The sequence below is a fragment of the Poecilia latipinna genome, unplaced genomic scaffold (genome assembly GCF_001443285.1).
Source record: "Poecilia latipinna isolate Pla-1442-1.1 unplaced genomic scaffold, P_latipinna-1.0 Scaffold147, whole genome shotgun sequence".
NCBI classification, from domain to species: domain Eukaryota; kingdom Metazoa; phylum Chordata; class Actinopteri; order Cyprinodontiformes; family Poeciliidae; genus Poecilia; species Poecilia latipinna.
Window position 1 is genome coordinate 187,198 of NW_015112763.1, and position 21,491 is coordinate 208,688.

General features: G+C 37.0%; 2 protein-coding genes across 7 annotated transcripts in view; one reads left to right on the forward strand and one right to left on the reverse strand.

The window, feature by feature from the left end:
* The window catches only part of khnyn (KH and NYN domain containing), a 38,779-nt gene extending 22,953 nt beyond the window's left edge, over positions 1–15,826 (reverse strand). The window contains exons 1-2 of one of the 5 annotated variants that reach the window (XM_015029241.1): positions 4,694–5,044; positions 2,410–2,677 (exon numbers count right to left, since the gene is read on the reverse strand). In XM_015029241.1, the coding sequence (XP_014884727.1) occupies positions 2,410–2,640 (231 nt within the window). In that variant the 5' untranslated portion in view covers positions 2,641–2,677; positions 4,694–5,044. Of the gene's footprint in view, positions 1–2,409; positions 2,678–4,688; positions 5,047–8,865; positions 8,953–13,800; positions 13,884–15,737 lie in introns of those variants that run through there. The other 4 variants (XM_015029240.1, XM_015029236.1, XM_015029237.1 and 1 more) reach the window with 4 other exon arrangements.
* On the forward strand, positions 7,537–18,937 carry ripk3 (receptor-interacting serine-threonine kinase 3). Of its 2 annotated transcripts, none has more exons than XM_015029242.1 (13): positions 7,537–7,672; positions 9,850–10,013; positions 10,088–10,256; positions 10,651–10,806; positions 13,796–13,944; positions 14,198–14,247; positions 15,768–15,929; positions 16,769–16,851; positions 16,973–17,036; positions 17,120–17,187; positions 17,872–17,923; positions 18,017–18,156; positions 18,702–18,937. In XM_015029242.1, exons 2-13 carry the CDS (start codon positions 9,856–9,858, stop codon positions 18,879–18,881), a joined length of 1,431 nt encoding a protein of 476 aa, XP_014884728.1. In that variant the 5' UTR covers positions 7,537–7,672; positions 9,850–9,855; the 3' UTR covers positions 18,882–18,937. The 2 variants fall into 2 exon arrangements, with proteins under 2 accessions (XP_014884728.1, XP_014884729.1); XM_015029243.1 differs by having other exon boundaries at positions 17,123–17,187.
* Positions 18,938–21,491: the final 2,554 nt, after the last annotated feature.

The window sequence follows — 21,491 nt, forward strand, 5'->3', positions numbered from 1 at the left end:
CAATTGAAAAGGAAATGTGGTTTTTTTTATTTTTCAAGTTGTTTTTTTTTTTTTTTTTATTTTGGTCACTTCATGCCAAACATAGCCGGTTGATTTATAATCGACTTTTTGTTTAAAGTAAAAAAAAAAATGTGGTAATTAATATAATCTAATAGGTAACTATAAAATATTTTTATGTGTTTGGTGTCATATTTCATAAGAGCTGAGATGATCAAATGGGAATTGAGTTAAAGAGGGTGTAAAATAAAATCTGATAGGCATTTTCTGAACCTACATAAGGATTAGGATCAATAATCTATACACATGCAAGAACGATAACAACACATATTTCCAACACTCTCAAAAATTGTAAAATAAATGTCATAAGATTGAAAATGTTTTTCAGAATTATTCTGATTTACAGCCTAATTTATATATATTAAAAAAACACTAGGAACTGAAATAAGCTGGCATACAAGGGTTAATTACATAGTAATGAAACATTTTATTTTGAAGTACAAAATGATCACATTTCGGTCCAAGATGGGGGAATAATTTGGCAAAGGAGTGAACTGATCTGAGACAACGTGTGGCTTGTTTTTATGCTTCGGATCGTAAACCGAAAATAATCAAAAAGATAAAATATATTGCAACTAAGTAGTAACACAAAACACACAGAAAGATCCAGCAACAATTGCTTAGACACCAGATGTGCTGCCGTCATGTGATTGTGCAACAACAGACTTTGCTCAGTTGAACTGATCTGCAAATGAAGTGACTAATTTTCCATTAAAACAATCTAAGTTACAATAGTTGCTACTGCCGAGTCAGCGAGCTGCCTGCAACTCTGGCCATGAGACTTCTGGGTGTGACGCCCTGTTGTTTGGCATTCAATAACTAATCAAGTCATCTTCCGGAAAGAATGACGCTTCACTTAAGTTGGTTACGCGTCTGTATTGGAACGTACGGGCGGATTTGCATACTTCTTGCACAGCTTACGAGACAATTAATCAAAGTGATTGAGGTATGAAAACGTTTGGATGTGATCCTTTACACAGATCCAGACGTTCAGGTGAGAAAATACCTAGAGATGCAACGATCAGGACGCTACTGATTCCTCTTAGTCCTGAACTTTCAAACAAAAACTGGAACTAAAATAACTTCAAATTATTTTTGTAAACCCTTGTAAATAAAGGTATAGCAACTGTATAAACAATTATAACGGCACAGCTTCCTAACATTGATCTCATTTTTACTCGACTCAAAACAAAATAAACATTAAGAACATGCTTTGCAAAAAACATCCTTTGCTTTTTACAGAAAAAAGTATATTTTTTGTGGTTTAAAGTAATTAAAAAGGCAGAAAATAAAATATTAATTGTTCAAATTTTCACCTACAGATCACTGGCCAATTGATTGGTAGATCAATAAAAAAAAATAACTAATGTCTTAAATAAGCGGTGATATTACTTTAAGATGTGTATCATATCACTTATAGGTCCTATTTGTTTTAAATACTTATTGCTTTCTTAAATAAGCAGGTTTAGTGATGATCTATTTCAAAGGCTGATTCTAGACACTAGAAAATTCAGCTGTTTTCCTCAGACTTACAGATTTTCAAAGTTTGTAGACAGAATTCACACTTGTTTATTTAGTTAACTATAGTCTATAAATAAGTAAACCTAATTTTGAGAAAATGCATATAGCACTGAAGAAAAAAAAAAAACGAGGGGGGGCCTTCCCAATCTCTAATATTAAAATGAGGCTAATTAAGCAGCCGAGCGTCTCCCAGGTTTAAGAAGCTTAATTATGCAAGTACAGAGCTGCCAGTGGGTTTCGGTTCCATTACTGTCAATAACAATAATAATAATAGTTTAAAAAGAAAAAAAAAAAGCATGCTAACGCTAACAGCGGCTTGTCATTTCACCATCTCCTGCCAGCACATGCAGATGAGCTTTAAAACCCCTGACTTGAAAAGTCAGACTGGTTTCAGAGTTAGTCATCCAACACGAAGCTTTCAGAGGCTGTCGTGATCTGCTGAATTTACCATGCTAACCATATTAAACCACTGGTTTGTTTTAAGCTTAACTGTGGCATTAGCTTAATGGGTCATGGTTCCATTTCAAAAGTACATACGAAACAGTCTGGAAACCGCTGATCTCCAGACTGTCTACTGTAAAGACCTCGTGCCCTTGCTGTGACCTACATGTGATGCATTTCAAGGTCTGCACAGGCGGGTCGGGATACACATGCCAGTACCTCAACTCAGACATCCAACTACTTCCAGCAATGTCGCAAAAACTTCATTCCATGTTAACATCATTGTTTGAAACCTTCCCCACATCAACAGAAACATCCAACAGAAGGAAAACGTCCAAGAAGCAGGTCTTCATTGAACGAAACACCTAAAACCAGGAAAAGGCGTCTTACTTTGGCAGCTTTCACGTCGGTGCTGAGGCCTTGCAGCTTCAGCCATATCTGACCGTTGTTCCCGTTTGGCAAATCGTCCGCTCCGATTCCAAATGTCACCCTGAATATCCGCTCCACGGTGCTGTGCAGGGAAGTCAGAGATCCCCGCAGCATCCCGGCGCAAGCAAACTCATCCTCGACCTCTGGATCTCCGCTCCCTCCTTCACCTCCACTGCTCCTTTTACCATCCATCGTGTGGTCTCAAATCGGTGGCTAGGAGTCAAGCATGCTGTGAAGAAAAAAAAAAAACACAAAACATTATCTGGTTAGGTTGGGTTTAAAAATGCTCTTGAAAAAAATAGATTCTGACACCAGCTGATGCTCATTTTCATATCGTTGACGGACACAACAAGCCCCAACTACCTGGTCACAGCTTCTTCACTTCTGGTGAGAGGATGGAAGAATATACCAAAAAACATAACATTTAATCTTAATTTAAGCATCTGGTTCTGAGATAGGTTCATATTTATGTAAATAAGACGCCTAAATTAGTTCAATGGATGAATTTTTCAATACAAAGTCTGGCAATCGTACTGCTATGGAGTCCAATCCCTTGGTCGGATGTCACTCTCTTCAGTGTGGATGCTGTAACTAAGCAAAAATTTTAACAGGGTCTCTTCAAGTTTCACCAACTCAAATGTAAGACTTTTTAAGACCGGTATTGATGGAGTTCCAGACCTGTATCTCCACAGAAATATACAAACTTTGTCCTAAATAGACCGATAAGGACAACATTTAAGAACTGTGATAAACATTAAGGGCTAACTTAGTCTTTTAATGAAATGAAGACATTTTAAGAGCCTCATTTTGGATACATGAATTTAAGACCTTTTAATGACGCGTAGGCACCCTGTACACGTTAGCTACATTTAGTATCTGAAAGAAGTTTCAAAAGTGAAGTCAGTATTAGATGTGTAAAAAGTTATTTTAAAAGGAAATAGTTTTTTCTAGGACATGTATGCATACAGTACAGTTGTGGTTCACTTGGGCTGTGAGAGAGAGCAGGAAGGATAAATGGGGCAACACAAAGTTGTTCTGTTTTATTCTTTAGAGCATTCCACTGCTACATGCTGAAGCTGGAAATATTGCCTACCTTTGCTGAATCTCAAAGTAAATGTAAGACTTTACGGCTTATTCTCAAGGAATACACGCAGAGACTTATGTTTTTGTAATACTCGGCTTGCAAATTACTTATATTAAGTTTTAAAAACACTCACATCATATTAACTTTTCGAATTAACAATAAACCTCCCTTTTCCAGCTACTGCTCTTAATAAAATGGCAAAGTAGGCTATCAAGAAATCTCTTCAGTGATGTTCTTACAACTTCTTGTAGTTTTTAAAGACAAAACAAAATCAGCAAAAATCAGTAACAGCAGATTAAGAGATTTACAAGAACAAAAACCGAGTTTGGAATTGGCCACAAATCTCTTATCGGTACATCTCTAGCTTTACGGCCCTGATTAACATACAAAGAAGTTAATCAATGAAAAGTGATCATTTAAACAAAAATGCATTTGATTATTTCAGCTTAGTCATCACTGAATTGAACATATATTTTATAAGAGTTGTACACAGTTAAACTGCTAATAACAAAACTCAAGAACCGTGAACCCAAAGAGACAATCAGGGGACAACAATACCATATTGTACTACATTGTAATATGCTATATTGTCAACTATGGCTGAACGCATTAACAGCACCAAGCCCTGCATTTAGGTGAAATTTCAGTCATCAAAGCCCCAACCAGACACCTGAAGGAATCACAGGTCATGTGATTTTTACCGTCTACGTTTTTAAGGTGTAATAAGCCACTCACAGGAAAACTAAATAACTTTTAAAGTCTAAACAAGAATGAAAATAATCACAAATAATCAGTGTTGTGTTTATCTTCCTTTCTGAGAGGTGAAGGATGTTTGGCATCCATTTGCTTCTGCTCAACCAAACGCTGCTTAAGCAATCCCCCCTCTCCCTCAAACACACACAGTACTTATAGCAATAGCCAGCATGACGCTTTTATGAAGAAATCTAAACTGAAAGCAGCGATTTAGCTGTGGGCCTGTGAGGTAATACGGCATCTGATTATTCGGATCTGTGAGAGAGCGTTCCTGGTAGAAATCAAACCAGGAAACAACCGCGATCCTCGTGTCGGAAACACAACAACATAACTTCAGAAGAACTTTCAACATTAATCCAAGTCGTAAACATTTAATTTGGGAGGGTTTTGGGGAGGGGGGTACCTTACGTTAAGGTCGTAAGAAGTCCTGCGCGTTGGTTTCTAAGAGCAGCTGGTTGCCCAGGTCTTCCGCAGTCATAAAACAACAACAAACAAGCTGAGAGTCCAAAGTTCCGCCGCTCAGCCTCGTTGCTCGGTGGGGAGGAGACGGACGGAGACTCGACGGGGCCCACGGTCACGTACAAGCGGCTGTCCCCGGTGGAGCTGCGGGCCCGAACCCGAGCCGCACATCACATCAGCCTGCTTTACTTTCAAAACTGAAAGTAAAGCAGGCAGTTTATCTCACAGGTAGCGCCGCAGGCTCGACGGGGCTCAATGCGAGGGCAGTAGTATTATCACCATAACAGAGTTCTGCGGCTGCGCAATAAATAAAAGCAGACTGCACTTCCCGCACGTTCTCTCAAATCAGCATTTTAATTAAAAATGCGCATAATTAGCTGGACACAATTAGTTTTTTATGTTTGTTTTTAAACATATTAGGCTTATACAACACATTTATGGTTCAACTTTGAAAAGGTGCGTTTTGAGTTGTGTCAGAGTCAGAAACAATGTAAAGGGGATTTCCAATGACGTCAGAGGTGAATGTTTTGGGTCTTTTTTTTAACCCTGTGCTGCTCTCACGAACCTAATTGGTTACGCTTCTCTTGAGCATAATATTTTCCACACAACTCTGGTAAAACCGTGGCTTATGCCTTCTCACTAAAAAAGCCATTTAGGGGAAAACGGGGTAGTTCACTCTGTTAAACACAGGAAGAGACGTATTTCCTCCAGTAAAATAATTTTTTTTTTTTAAAGTCACAATGATATGGCATTTTCCTAAATCATAGCAGCATAAATTCCTTTGTCTTCCTTCAACCAGTGTGAAATTTAGGATTAAATGGTCATAAATAGTGAAACATGAAAATTCGGCTCAAAAAGTACCAATGCGAGACACTGTAAAGTCCAATATGTACATAGTGTTGACAATACAACTTCAAAAATTTCCCCTAAAAGAACAAATTGTAATACACAAAGGACGCATAAAATAAACAAAATGAGATATGTTTTAAATGTGGCACAAAATCAATTTTAAGGAAAAAACAACAGATGATTTGGAGATACAAAGTAAGTTTGGTTAAACCTGATAAAGATGTGGAATTCTGAAAAATGTAACCAAATTCATCTGAACAATGACCAAAAGAGAGAGAAATTTAAACAAAAAGAAAAAATCCAACAAAATAATAAAACTTAAATGTGAGTGGTGCCAAGAGAAACCTTGTTTAGATCTTTTGTCTACAGAAGCTTATTGTTTCATAAAAGGCATTTTTTATGAAATAGTTACTTTTTGAAAGGTATTGTGGACACTAAAATACTTTAAATCAGACTGTGAAAACCTTTCCTGAGTAAAATATTTTTTGATAATTAAGACAACGTTCAGTCTAATCTTGTAACGGTTTTGTTGCTCAATCTTTGTACATATTAATGTTCCTTCATCTGTAGGCGTAAGGATAAACAATTACAGTTATTATCTTGGACGCATCATGTAAAGTGGAACTATCCTGAGGCATTAGCTGAATATGAATCCAGTTAGACCCCTCTTCAGTTCTAAGAAATGCGAAAATAAAACAAACAGAATACAAAAGACCTATAGGCCACATTCACACAGCCTAAATCCGCTTTTCTTGCCCATATGCGACTTTTTCAAAGCAGTCTGAACGACCCAATTCCAATCTTTACACCCTTCCAAAATATCCAATCTTTGTCACTTCTATAGGTGGTACTAATTCGGATACATATCCAGTTGTTTTAAAGAGCCTGCAGTATGAACGGTCATGTTGCATGTTAGCTGACTTTTATGTCATTGATATGAGGCATTATGTGTGTCGTGATCCTGCACCAGAAGAAGCCAGACGTTGTAAATCAGGACGTAAACAATGGTAAAAAAAAAAAAGATAATTATGAACTTGTGAAGTGTGTGATCACAATGCCACCGCTCAAAGCACTGATTACACATTCAAACAGACCTCTCTACTGAATTTGCAGTTGACGCGCCACAAAAGACCATTGCTATTTGTTTTCATATTGTTAGCTTCCTCTGCTTTATGATCCTGTAATGATAATGTAGTTCCCATTGCTGAATCTGCTGCTTTGGAAGCATAAATCTTCTCTTCACACTCCCACTGTTTGTCTAAAAGTATTTTTGACGTCCTAAAGTCATGAAACCTGTCTTCTCTGGGTAACACTCCAACCTTTGAAGTGGTTGTGCTGACATACACACACACACATACACGCAAACACACGCATAGGTGGCTGTAAATGTAAAAAGTACCCTCATTAAGGACTTTCAATGTTGATTTTTGTCAGATCAGAGGTTTGTTGCTCCTGAAAACGGGACAAAAACCTCAACCCAAGTCGTTTTATCACTTCCTGAAAAAAGTGAGGCAGTGCTTTAGCTCTTACCTATGACTATAAATCTCCTGTTATCCGTTTCTTTCACCCCCTGCTGGTGAAATTAAACTAAATTCTGTTGTCATTTACAGAAATGCCTTGGAATGCAGCTAAATTTTTTAAATAAAAGGAGTAATAATAAACTGGTTAACTTCTAAGATTTGGAGGATTTCAGCATAAAATAAACTCAAATCTTTTACAATTATGAGGAAGCTTTGTTGAAGACACTCAACTCCTGAATCTGATTGCTAAAATAAGCGACTTTAAACCACTTCACAAGCTGAATAAGTTACCACCTGTAGGAAAAACAGCAGGTCTGCACAGAGTCGTAGGCTTAAAGTCAAAAAGATCAACAGGATGGAGTTATAAAACCCCACACATTGTGCAACCCGGAAGCAGAAGTGAGTGGGATTAATGGAACGGCTCAGAGTGCTTTCAGTTCTCTATTCACTAAGATCGACAACCTGGGAGATGAACGTGGGGGAATAAGAGGGGTTTTTTGCCCTCCTGAGACTCTTTCATGACAACTGAATGATGAGAGAGCAGAACAGATCCCAAAGGGTGAGTAGTCCCCCTTTTTCTTAAAAAAAAAAAAGAAAAATCACTTTGATTCATTAAGTAGTGCGACCTCGTAGTAGAAAGGTTGTTCAGGTTTGCGTTTTTAGAATGAAAAAGTTTTTTTTTTTTTTTTAACTGTCATTGATATAAACAAGCCGATGTTCAAGAGGGAACTGCTTATAACAGGTGACTTGCTCTGACTTTGAATTTTCCGCTGAGAACGCTGAGCAACAAAAGAACATGGCTTCCTACTTACAGGGTGGCATAGAGGAGAAGGGAGCACATTAGCATAGAGTCTGGGCAGATTTGTTTGAAAACTAGACATCTGAAAATGAAGCTTTGAGAAGAATTATTCTCATTGATGTGGTACAGGGAGGACTGAAGACTGAACCACACCCTGGGACTTTTCTGTGAGGTACTCTGACAATAACACCTACTTTAGATGGGAGAGGACTTGGTGAAAAACATTAACCTCAAACTGAAGGGTGAGGGGCAGGCATGTGAAATGTGCTGTGTTTCTAGTTCCCAGATTTGTTTCATTGGTTCTGAAACCAAACTACTACTGCTCCAGAGACAAGATAAAGAAGTAGCTTAACTCCTTAATGACCGACTTTAGACTTTAATAACTTTCCTAACTTTTGGCTTTATGTTGATTATTCAAAAAGGTTAAGTTTTTTCCCCCCCCAGTTTGCTGGTAAAATTCCTCATGTTTAAGGTTGTTGTATTCCTGGATGTACATACCAAGACATTTCCCTTTTTGAAGTTGAATAAAACAGATCCCACAGGCTCCAAAAATGCATAAGCATTAGCAGTAAATGGAGAATTTTGTGAAGATTGTTGTAACACTACCTGTACAGACGTTTTTAAAAGCCTTCATGCTTGCAAGTTATCTGTAAGGACACAGTTTGTTAGACAAAAATGTGTTGATTTTCATCCATTTATTTGTCAGAGGAATATTATTAACGCCTCAAAAAAATAAACCAAAAAAGGAGTTTTTCTTTATGTTAAAAAAAAGGCTAAGATGAAATTACTTTCACCCTTCTATTTAACCAACTGGATTACATGTGTTTCGTTCAGGTGTGCACCACAAGATGTTTGAAAAGTAGACCCACTAATTTGTGTTGTTTAGGCTGCATTTCCTGGCACCACGTTTTATTGACTGCCATCATAAACTGGTTGAGCTGCGTTTAGCTTACCTGCTGGGAACATCCAAGTGCTGGCTCAGTGGCAGCCTTCAGTAGCAAACAGGAATCCAGGAGGCAGCTGCCAGCTCAACAAGTTCAAACCAAAACATCACAGAATGTTTCCATGACAACCGGTTCTGTGTTTACACTATGGTACAATGATCATTTACTTAAATTACATTTTTTTTGGCTTTTATTAATTAAAACGTAAGTATAGTAGAGTTGGAGGCAATCATTTTCAGTGTTACATGTATATTTATATAATAAAAAAAGAATATGACATGTTCTAAGTTGTAGGATTGTTCCTTAAATAAAACGATGCAAATAATTCACTTTCATTCAAGATTCTGAAGCAACAAAACAAACAAAAAATCCCAATGGGGTGAATATTTTCACAAGGTATTGTCCATTTTCTATAATTCACCCATAATCTGCTGAACAGTAACATGATTATGTGAAGCCGATTAATATTTGCTAGCAGAAGGTCACTCAGTTATTTTGATGTAATCGCGGATCATAATCTGTCATATTTCATAAAGGTTAGCAGGCCAATCAATAGAAATAATGTATATTACAAAGAATCTGGAAACAGAATATAAGTAAATGAAATTATTACTAAGATTTTAGCATTTCAATATGTAGATCCAGAATTCATTTACTTAAGCTGGTGTATCTTTACATCTTACTTTCCACGCTATTTTGATTGCTTGGCATTATTTGTTTTCATATCCACTGTTTAGCTTATTCTAACAATATTCTGATATACATGTTAAAACTGTAGTCATATCCTATAAAAAATAAACATAAAAGCACCAAAAGCCATTGGAAATGTATATTAGTTTAGAACTCTTTTAAGTTTTGAGTCTGAAAACTCTGTTTGATTTAAAAGATCCCCATGTTCTCTCATGATATCTAATGGCGTCTTATTGAAATGTGAACAGGATAATAAAATCTTCAGCTTAACCTACAATGAAAGGGTCTAATGTTTTTTTCTAGTGAACCATGGCACTCCATAACAGTCCTGCTTTGAAAGTGGTTAAGGACACTGATCTAGAGGACTGGGAGGTGATCGGATCCGGAGGATTTGGACAGATCTACAAAGCCAAACACCGGCAGTGGTGTGAATTTGTGGCCATTAAGCTGCTTCATTATGACGATGGGTGAGTAATGAATACGACTGGCTGTTTAGTGGAGCTGCAAAACAACATACTGATGGGAAAACCTGCAATCACAGGACAGGCCAGGCTCTACTGCATGAATTGGACATGATGCAACAAGGATCAAACCGCCACGTCCTTCAAGTCATTGGGATTTTTAAGGGTCAATCACCTTCTTCCGGGTCGTCAATTCAGATGGGGTTGGTCATGGATTTCATGGAGCGAGGATCATTGGCTGACCTCCAGGTATGCAGCTGGTCCAAACTGAATTACCTCAACGGCTTTGAATGTTTTACAGTAAAGCTTACCATCTTGACGCAATGCAATTCCGCCCAAGGGTATTGTTGTGCGTTTAGAGACAACCCGTTTCACAACTTTCACAAAGCTTTGATTGGGTTTTTACAACAAGCTGACCTAGAAAGTCTAAGAAAAATGTTGTGGTTTGGATTGCAAGTATATAGTGGTCATGAATGAACTGCTGTAAGAGCAAGAGACATGGTTTGTGGCATTAAAAGATACCAATGCTCATGTGGCATCATGTTTAGTTTAAAACAATTTATTTACAGTAGAAAATGGCACAAAGTAAGAAAAGGAAATAAAAGACTATGGAATACCTCAACTATGTCATCTCTCTTATCAGCAAACTTTACAAGGACCCCCGCCCTGGCCACTGGCTTTCAGACTGACTCACCAGATTGCTCTGGGTATCAACTTCCTCCACAGTCTCTCCCCTCCTGTGCTGCACTTGGACCTCAAGCCCAGTAATGTGCTGCTGGACTCGGATTTAAACGCCAAGGTGAGTCCACTGGTTCTGGCAAGAGCTCCATACATTTACCCACCTGGACAAAAGTTGTTGGCAACACCTCTGTTAATAAACAAAAAATCTGAGTCCAGCAGATTTTTTGTTTATCTGCTGGACAAACAGATAAGCATGGTCCCAAGTTATTTTAGGGACCATATTTTCACTAAAATATGGTCCCTAAAATAACTTGACAGTACTTATAATAAATAAAAATCTACAGAAAATTAACTAATGAGAATCAAACATTGATTTTTGAATTATGGTTGAGCAGTCTTTAATAACACAAACTAATAAAAAGGGTGATCGTACCATTAACAACCTCTTGAGGCAATCACTGCAATCAAACACCATTTCTGTTACTGTTATGGAAAAAAAATACTGTGTAAATTGATGTGCCTTTGCTCTGGAGTTCACCTTTTAAATTGTTTTTGGGTGAAAAAAAATCCTATAGCAAGACTGGATGAGAAGAAGTAAGACACTGATCAAAACCTCGCGAGGTGAGAACAAAAATACAGAGTCAAAGGAGTCGCAAGTCCTTCGATTCTGGCTGCCTTTTGTAGGTTCTGGTCAGCAGATCTTGTAACAGCAGGGTGTCACTGTTTGTGGTGTTTCCCAACAAAGAAAAGAGGCTTGTTTGAACCACAGGTGTTAAGATTTTGATTGTTATGCACCAAGGATTCTGTGGAGCTCAACACAGATGGTCTAGCCATTTGCCTTTTGTTAAGGAAAGGGGGTCTGTGTTTGACGGTATAGGGGACAGCTTTGATCCTGATCAGTTCTGGGTCGGGAAAGTAACGCTTGGATAGTCTAGAGAATTGCGGGTTTCTTCCCTGCTGTTTTATGGCGTTGTTTTATGTATACGAGAGCAGCTGACCAATCAAACTATTTAGGTAATGAAAAGGAGTGGGCCAATGAGATTGGCCTACTCATCATGGGCAAACGGCACATTTCAGCTTCTTCTACAGATGTTCAATAGGATTTAGAGCAAGGCTCATAAAAGGCCAATATAGGAATAGTCCAATTGTTTGCTCTTAGACATTTGGGTTATGGGTCTTCCAACTGAGATCAAGCTTTTGTTTTGTGGAAAAAGAAAGCTTTTCCACTGGGCAGCACATTTGTGTTAAGAATGCCTTGATAGTCTTTTTAAATATATAATCCATTTATGGCTGGCGCTAGTGGCTTTTTTTTTTTTTTTAAGTTTTCCAACAGTAGGAAGACAGGAAAAGCAGGGAGAAGACATGCAGGAAAGGTACAGCTGCATACCTCTGCCCGCTCTACTCACTATGCTACGTGACGTCCAAATTCCTTGATAGTTTGAGATTTCGTCATACCCTGCACAGATTCAAAACATCCTGTGTCAGATGCAGCAAACCAGTCCCAGAACATAACAGAATATGTCACAGTAGGAACGGTGTTCTTTTCCTTTTTGAGTCTGTGAACATAGAGCTGATAAGCCTTGCCAAAACGCTCCAGTTTTGTGTCGTCTGTCCAAAAGGACATTCTCCCAGAAGCTTTGCAGCTTGTCAGTGTGAATTGTGGCAAATTCCAGTATCACTTTTTTTTTTTTAAATCAAATCAAACTTTATTTGTATAGCACATTTCAGGAACAAGGCATTTCAAAGTGCTTTACAACATTAAAAACAGAAACACAAAGTCATGTAACATTGAATAAACAGTAAAAAAGAGAAAGAGATAAATTTATCATGATTTCCTCTTTAGTCTTTGGCTCAAACAGCAATGGATAGTGCGATATTACACTGATGCATCTTGACTTTGGAGTTCCCCTTTAATTTCTATGTTCAACTGTATTCATAGGAGCATCAAGCTAACCGGAGATGCTTGTATCGCCTTTACCTTTATCATGGTAAAGGCAATGTTCTTTCTAATCTCCTGAGACGATCCTCTCCTTTGCTTCCTGTGGTCCATGTTCAACGTAATGCACACCATGTCACCAAACAGCCCACTGACTACTTGTCAACATTTAAATAGGACGACTGATTGCTTGAACCTTGAAGGCACCGGGAATGCTAATCTGAGGACACACATTAGTCTAACATGTCCTTATGGTCAAATTATCTCTAATCTTTTGTAGAAGTAGCATTATTTTTGTCCAGGCTTGTTTCATTAGCTTGTTGTGGTTTCTGTTGAACCACAATTCAAAAGCAATGTCAGTGTTTCAATGTTTTTTTTTTTTTACGTTTACTTTTGTCAGTTTCAAATTATTTCAATGTCATTAACAAAGGGGTACCAACAACTTTGTCTGCAAGTTAGATAAATTATGACCAGGCAAAATATAATTTTGGTGTTTATAATTCTAAACTGTAAAGATCTTTAATTAAAAAAAAAACATAAAAACAAAAAACAGATTACAAGACCAAACCTTAACCAGATTTAAAATGTATGACTAGGAACCAGCCAATTTAAGTGAACTCTGCATTTACACCAAGAAAAGTGATCAGATATCCAGTCAGAATTATTCCACAAGATTGTTAACAGCAACAGAAAGTTCAAATTTTCAAAGAGAATTTTAACTTGACATTGTTAGACATTTACTGTGTGTATGTACCTAATTCTATTTGAAGTAGAGCAAAACTGAAATTTGTGTCCAATTCTCATTTTATTATTATTCTCTAAAGTTATATGTTCTACACATCATTGAAAAAATGGTTTAAATAAATGAAAAAAAGACCATAATTTGAGTGATTCACGTTGATGAAGTTTAAATAGATGTCTCAACAGAACAAAAATATGCTCTTTCAGTCGGACATTATTCTGTTCCAAAATCCAGGGCAATCCAGTGAGATGATTTATTTTTGTCAAGAAGAGGTGTTTCCCTTAATGAAATTATTACAAACTAAACTGTTAGCCTTAAATTAATTTGATGTTTAATTTTAGATTGTTTATTTTTTTTTTATGCTTCACAAACATAATTATAAAATGGTATTAATATTACGGCCTGATTGTACTTATATCTTCTCTTTAGCTTACAGATTTTGGCCTCGCCAGGTTTTCCAGCAGCATCACTCGAACTTCCAAGAAGAACAGCAACGATACAGGCGGCACCATCAGATACATGCCTCCAGAGGCGTTCGACACTTCTTACAATCCCTCACGGGCCTTTGATATCTACAGGTAGAGAGACATCAGGGCACTTTTATTGTTCATCATGCAGTTTATGTCTTTCATTTCCAATAGGAAGTGAAAGATATGAGGAAATGTTTTTCAGATGAATTCATCAACTGAATGAAGCTCTCGTGCAATTTCCTCTTTTTGATGAAATGGCCGTGGGCTCCATTTCTTTAGGTTCTGATTCCTAGCAACAAAAATAATAAGGAGGTGAGTTAGCTGCTGCAGTAATCTCTGACTCTCTTAACCTCTGTTTCAGCTTTGGTATACTGCTGTGGTCCATTGCAACAGGAAAAAAACCATATCCAAGTAAGTTCCTAATTTGTTCCAGTGGTGAGTCATGTTTTTTCAAAAAGTCTGGAAAAGCATGGAATTTGCTTCTATCATTTTCCAGGTTTAAGTACATGTAACCATGTACTTAAACCTGTTTTTACTCTAAACCACTTTATATCAAAGTATTCACCTCCTTAAATGTTTTACCCTCATACAAATTAATCATGAGAAACAAAATTGGTCATTTTTTGTTGACAAAAAACTTTTAATGTCAAAGTGGAAACCGATTTCTACAAAATAATAATAATAATAATTAAAAAAAATAGAAATATTTTACACAAAATAAGTAGAATAAATATTCACCCAATTCAAGTCATTATTTAGCAGATGCAACATTAGGATTTCAATGTCAAAAAGTCAAATTTAGTTTTTTACTGATTTGCAAAAGCAACAAAAAGGACAAAACATCCAAGCAGGTGATTACTTTTTGTAGGCACTGGAGATCCTAAATTATTTTTAAAATGCCAATCAAACCACTAAACCACTAAAACAACTATCAACAAAAAAACACGTAAACTGTGCTTTAAAAAAATCTGCATTAGCCCTCGGATGTTCATGTTCTTTATTTGAGAAAGTTCAAGAGTTCCAGATTTGGAGATGATCTAAATAAATTCAGATGCCTCAAAATCTGTGAAATGATCCTAAGCCACTCCCCTGGATATCAGAAGCCAGTGGTAGCATTTATTGTGTCATTATTGTGGGACACACTATAATATGGTATTTTAATTTGTACTCAATGAATTCCCAGAATATTACAAAAAATATGCAGAAAAAACATCAGGAAATTTCAGCCTGGAAAATGCATACTTTAAAAAAATAAAATAAAATACACAGATGTCCTGTTTTGCAGGTTGACTTGTAATGCTAAAAAATTAGTTGGAAGATTAATTAGTGAAAAGTGAAGTGTTATCACTACTGAAGTGTTAACCAAAGTTTTAGTCTTTATAAAAATGAATGATTTGCAGTCAGCATTTCCCCTCCAAAAAATCCACACTTTAGATGTATCCATGACAACCACCATGAAATTAAGTCAGTTACTTTCAGCTTATCTTGAAGAATCAGGATGTATAGTTAACATCCCAGTGAATGCAGATCAAAGTCAAAATCACTGAGAGAGAGGATGTCCAATTAGCAACTCCTCCTGCTGAAAATAAATAAATAAATAAAATTTGACAGATTAAACCATTTGTGACTTTACTGTCACAATTTTTTTTTAATCCTTGAAATGAAGTTATTGAGAATTGGGGTTATATGGGTGTTTATACGCCAAACGGAAGAACTGAATTTGAACCACTACCAAGAAATACATTTTTAAACGGCATCATCCTTTATGCACGTTCAACTTTCCCAATTTAAGCAACTGTCTGTCCTGTGTATAATTTTCATCTTGAATAACTGGCAGGCAAGATGTAAACAAGTTAAGATTTTTAAATGTAAATTTTACCAAAGGAACATTTGTAACACACCTTCGACTCCAATCTCCGTCTTTCCTGCAGATGCCTTGTCCGCCATAGTGCCTATCCGCATCCCGATGGGAGACCGTCCTTCTCTGGACGACATCAGGTGTACGGATGCCGGAGTGGCGGGACTGACAAGACTCATCGATCTCATGCAGGAGTGCTGGCGCTCAAATCCCAAACAAAGGCCTTCCTCCCGTCGTAAGTAAAAGTGGTACAGTATGCAAAAATTAGAGAAACTGATTTAAAAAATACTCATCAATACAAAAGTGCAAATCTGTGAACTATCTTGTGTTAAAAAAAAAAAGTATGTTGAATTTGTTAACGCTACTACATAATTTTCAGCCACACAGCTGCCTGTGATTAGCATGTCCGCTCGCGCGCATTCAAATCTCACCTCATAGGTTCGTCTGGGCTTTGAAATTCGTAGATTTTGTACAGGGCCAATCAGCGAACAGAAAGAGAAGTTGTAACAGATGACATCGATTGTCTGCGGTTTCAGCAGTAGCCTGTAGTTTCAACAATGGCAGCGGAGGAAGTGAACGAAGCCGTTCAGTCTGCGTTTGCCACACTTCCAGATATTGAATTTACATCAACAGCCGTCTTGTTTGACTCGGTACTTTTCTCTTCGCGGTGGAGGACGGTTGTATTTCCGGTAAACTTTATAACGTCGAACTGGCGTATTACGTCACGGCCGAACGTTAGCGACCGGGTAAAATTCAAAACTTTATCAGAAGTCCAGACCACGAAGCAAAGTAGAACAAGACGCTGTTTATTTATATATTTTTATTTTTTTGCCAGGCTATACTGTTATACCTACATCAACACAACTTAGATTAAACAACAAAAAATAATTCCTGTTGGCAAGTAACTGAATGAAGCCTCTGTCCATAACTTTGTTCAAAAATAACCAACAATTACAAGTGAATAGAGTCAAACTAAACTGATTAAAGTATCTTTTTTCATCTGGTGAGAACAGTCCTAAGAATCTCACTAAACGTGAGATTCTTGAAGCTAACGTGACTTTGGTTTGTCGACAGAATGCACAACTGTGATGGAAGAACTGTTCAAGATGCACAAACCCGCAATTCATGATGCCGTCCACCAAGTCCTGCAGAAACTGGTGAGGAACAAAGTCAAGCCATCTTGACGTGATGTAAAACTTAACATGACACATCACAATATTATTTTTATCAGAAAATTTTGCCGCGGTCTGACTCAAGTCTTTCTCTTCCTCCTTCAAGGACCAAAATGAAAAAGAGAAGATTACACAAGGGATGACAAAGCTTTCTGTTACTGAGACTTCAGGTCAGTCTGATCACATTATTAGACAATTCCGCCTGGCTTCTGGAGGTTCGACTTTTTACTTTGACTTTTCGTTGTTCCTACAGCAGAACCAGTAAGAGCTGCAGCGGCAAACATTTGTGACAATGTGCGGACAGGACCTCCGCCGGTTCAGGTGAAAATTCTGTCAGAATGACTGAAAGCGATTGTGAAAATCAGTAGGTCAAATGACCTGGGGTCAAACCAGAGTTGGGTTAATGAATGAAAATAGTTTAACATCACCATCATATCTCAAGATCACCATCATCTTTATGGTGGGAACAAGAGAAAGGAGTGGTCTTTAGCCTAGTTAAACAAACAAGAAGAAGAAGAAGACTGCGATGCTAAGTCAGGACAGGGGAGATTCTTTGTATTGCAGCAACTCGGCCAGTCCTGCGGTGTTGCCACACTGCAAATTTTTTCTGGTGTGAGGAACTATTGTGCACATCACTTCCTGCTTCACTAGGGGTATTTTTGTTTTTTACGGGAAAGGGTGGAGAAGAAAGCAAATGTAAAAGTTATTTCAACATTATTTTAAGAAGGTGATAGAATTAAATGGCCACCTGTAATTTTGCAATTTACTCAAAACAAACTGGAATTTATGTGAAAGAGAGAAAATTTGCTATGTAAAGATGCGATAATTCTTGTCTTGTTCTGTGAGGGAATACTCATACAGTTTAAGTTAGATGTGTGGAGTCATGATTTGGTTTACAACCAACAATTTTTTCATGTCAAACATTATTATATGTGACAAAAGATTTATTTATTTATTTATTTATTTATTTATTTAATTCATTCATTCATTTATTGCATGTTTCAGGAAATAGCCAGTGTTTGGCCAGGAAATCAAGGGGACAATGCAACAGTTGAAGGTGAGAAAGACGCCGATATCTGACTCGGAACAAGCCATCTGTCATGGTTTCACATGAGATTTATTTATTTTAATTTTTATTGTTTGTTTTTAGATTTATCACCTGGCAGGGCTACAGATGTTGATCAGGCCCGCCGAGCAGCAGACCCTGAAATGAAGTCGTCCTCTGTAGAACCCACTCTTTTTCCATCCAACGACAAAGCAAAAAATCAGCCTCTGTTACTTCTGTGTCAGGTATGTCGATTATCATCAGACAGTCTGATACCTGCAAACAGTCGGACCACGTATCCGTCAGCCATGAGCTGCCATCACCTCAGAGGAAAAAAAATTGGAGTTTTATTCCCGTTATTAACTAAAACGACAAAGTGGTAGATTATTCTGACCTGGTTTGTCAGAACAAAAAGTTAAAGTCAAACAAATCATGAGATGCAACCGGAACGGGACAATCTTTAACCAGGCTCACAATCTAGTTTTACTGTATTTTTTTAAAAAAAGCTTTCATTGGAAATCAGCCCCATTCTGTAAATGAAGACACATTTTTAAAAAGCTAGTCTAAAAGAGCTAGTCTGAGTAAACCTTTACCTAAAGTTTAGCTTTAGTTCAGACTCCTGCCCACTTCTAAAGCATTTTTCTGCTGCAAATAGGTGCTTCAAAAACATTAAATGAAAGTTGTCATTTCACTAAAGCGTTCCCTCTGATTTGACATCTTCAGATGTATCAGCATGTTCGGTTCCACCCAAAACAGAATTTTTTTTGATCAGGCGTTCTTTTCTCCGCAGCGTCAGTTTTCCAGCCCCGGCACTTTAAACATTCACTGCTCCAGTGTGACTGGACTGCAGTTTGGACACAACAACACGATGCACATCAGCCTCTCTGGCTCCTCGGAGAGAAAGAGGCACCCAACGGCGCCATCTACTGTCAGCTCATCACAACACCGCACAAGTACAGCTAATCCATAGTTTCCCAGAACAGTTTTTTTATTCTCTTTTTCAAATAAAACAAGATATTTGGTTTAGCTTTTGTATGTTAATTATTTATTTCTTGTAGCATAAATGCATTTAATGCAGCTTTTTGTTGCTTTTCATCATCTTTTAATTACTACTACTGTAATTCATTTCACTTCTTTTGTTTGGAACTGGGTTTTAGCAGCGGGCAAAAACTCCAGGCCAGCTTTTTGCACAGTCACCATTAAATACAAGCCAAGACGGCTGCTGTTTTTTTTTTTTTTTTTCACCAACTGTGGTCAGAAAATATCTACCGTCAGAGCGCCAACATGCCTTAGGATGCCAGAACTTGCCTTCACAACCATCTGACTATAATTAAAAGAAGCGAACGTTTGATTCGAAGCTTTTCAGGAATGTGTTTTTAAGAAAGGTGCATAAGCTGAGTTTTTCAGTTTTTCATTGTTTTAGCGGGTCATTAGTTTCACTGAAATAAATATTTTTTATTATATTCTATTTTTGCAACAAGTTGTTTTAAAGATATGGTACATATAAATATAAATTAAAGGTACAAATGCTACTTTTTGATATATGCTGCACTATTTTTTGCTTTATTTTGTAGAGGCTTTGGAATCAGCGATTTTAATAGTAAATGACGAGCTTTAGAGATTTTTGAACAATGTGTATTATGTGAAATGTTGGAATTTAAAACATTTTTCTTACCTGATGAGTGCTGTAACTTCAGTGAAGTGTTGCAGCAGGTGAGCGTAAAATACTTCAGTTGTATCGTCTGTTAAAAAGATTATGAAACTATTTTCAGGTGCGGATGAAGATGGATTTGGTGTGGGTGTGTTGATGTGTGCTGGATTTATGCTGCGCTCCATTTGGTGAAGGAAGACAAACTTTCTAAGTTCCAATATGTAAAAATCCACAGAAATGCCTCATGACCTTTTAATTCCAACTTGGAAATTGAGAGTTGTGCCACCAACCAATGCCACACAATCCAATATGGTTGCTGCATGCATAAAGTACTGCGATAAGAGTTTATTTACCCTTCAGTGGTATATCAATAATAGTTTTCAGCCTTGGAGGTAAATGGAACGCACCATAATCCTTTTTATTTTGTTATAAGTGAACAAAATAAACTGAAAACAATCTCTTCTTTACTTAAAGAAAAAAAGTTTATTGTGATTCATAAGACGTATTAAATATTTGTGCTTACATCTGTCAGTTTTGTCTACTTTTTTTAAATAAGATTTACAGGATTTTTTTTATTTTACTATCATTCAGTTTTTTAAATGTGCTATATAACACAGATTATTAAGCATATTATATGGTGTACATTGGCAAGGAGCTGGTAATTATTCTGGTGCTGAATGTCCGGTTGTTATTTACAATTGTCATTATTCATATAATTATCATGGGTCAATAAATTTTCTTGTCCTGCTATGAGAGTCTGTAATCATTTTATTTTATGTAATATAATTTATTTCCAGTTTTTTTTTTTAGCACATTAAATTGAACAGGTCTACCATAACATGTTTTTAATTGCAAATTTCTGATAATTAACAAGTCAGTAAGTTATACATGTCATTAAATTGGGAAAAGGGGTAGGATTGAGTAAGTGTTGACTTCATCCTGCACCTTTTCAAACAGATAAGGAGCAGTGAGCTAATAATTTTGTTCTCGGTTACGTACACGCACTCGTTTTCTCAAAGATTTCCAAACAGATTTGGAAGTCTTTGACCTTTTTTCCTCTAGTCTCCACATAACGCAGTTTTGTACTCCGTACACGAATTTCCAAAGTGCTAACACAGGCCTCTGCTGAGTCCCAGGAAGCTGACACAAATCAGTTGTGATGGTCCAGCATGAACCCAGCGAGCTTCTGGCTCTGGTTCCCACTTCCACCGCCAGTCCTCCATCTGCCACCGGATCCACCGCAGAGAAAGATACGGAGGACGGTCTCTGTACATCAGCAGGAGCGAAAAATGGATGTCACAGCTATTTGGGACTCTAAAAGCAATGCGTCGGTTTTAATAACCGTAATGGATTTTGATATGTTGGTGCTTTAATGTAATGTAATTTAATGGCGCCTGAATGGGACAGTAAGAATCTTCAGGTAAACTTTCAGTCTTTTCTATGCAACTTAAAAACTTGAAGATAAGCAAAACCTAAACAAGGTTTATCTCTGGCTGAGTTAACCACAGATATTTTTTTCCTAGATACGCAAATTTCCTGTGTTCTTCTCTGTCAGATTGTAAAAGGCAACGTAGCTTAGGCAGGATTGTAATATTTAGGTACAATTTTAAAAAGTTACTTAAAAATAAACTTTTTTTTCCAATTACGATTTTTTTTAATTTTCAGTTGGTAAATGCATAAAATTGGGAAAAATTAAGATTTAATGGACATACTGTATGCTTTAAAATATAAATTAACTCCAAAATGTTATTTCTTTTACAAATAAGAGATCAGTACAGCACCCGAAACAATTTTCAGGGTGCTCTCACTTGTAACATAGGGAGAGGAATCTGAATGGACGGATGGACGGAAGGAATAAACAATGTTAACTATATGAAAAGCATTTCCATCAGTGGATATAAAGGAAATATTCGACATCGAAGCTTTAAA

What these genes read in the sequence shown, in the direction of transcription:
- ripk3 (XM_015029242.1), top strand. Translation starts at nt 9,856, where the DNA reads ATGGCACTCCATAACAGTCCTGCTTTGAAAGTGGTTAAGGACACTGAT. An exon ending in CTGCTTCATTATGACGATGG is followed by an intron (nt 10,014 to 10,087) that starts GTGAGTAATGAA and finishes CTGCAATCACAG; the next exon opens with GACAGGCCAGGCTCTACTGC. An exon ending in CTCTGTTACTTCTGTGTCAG is followed by an intron (nt 18,157 to 18,701) that starts GTATGTCGATTA and finishes TTTTCTCCGCAG; the next exon opens with CGTCAGTTTTCCAGCCCCGG.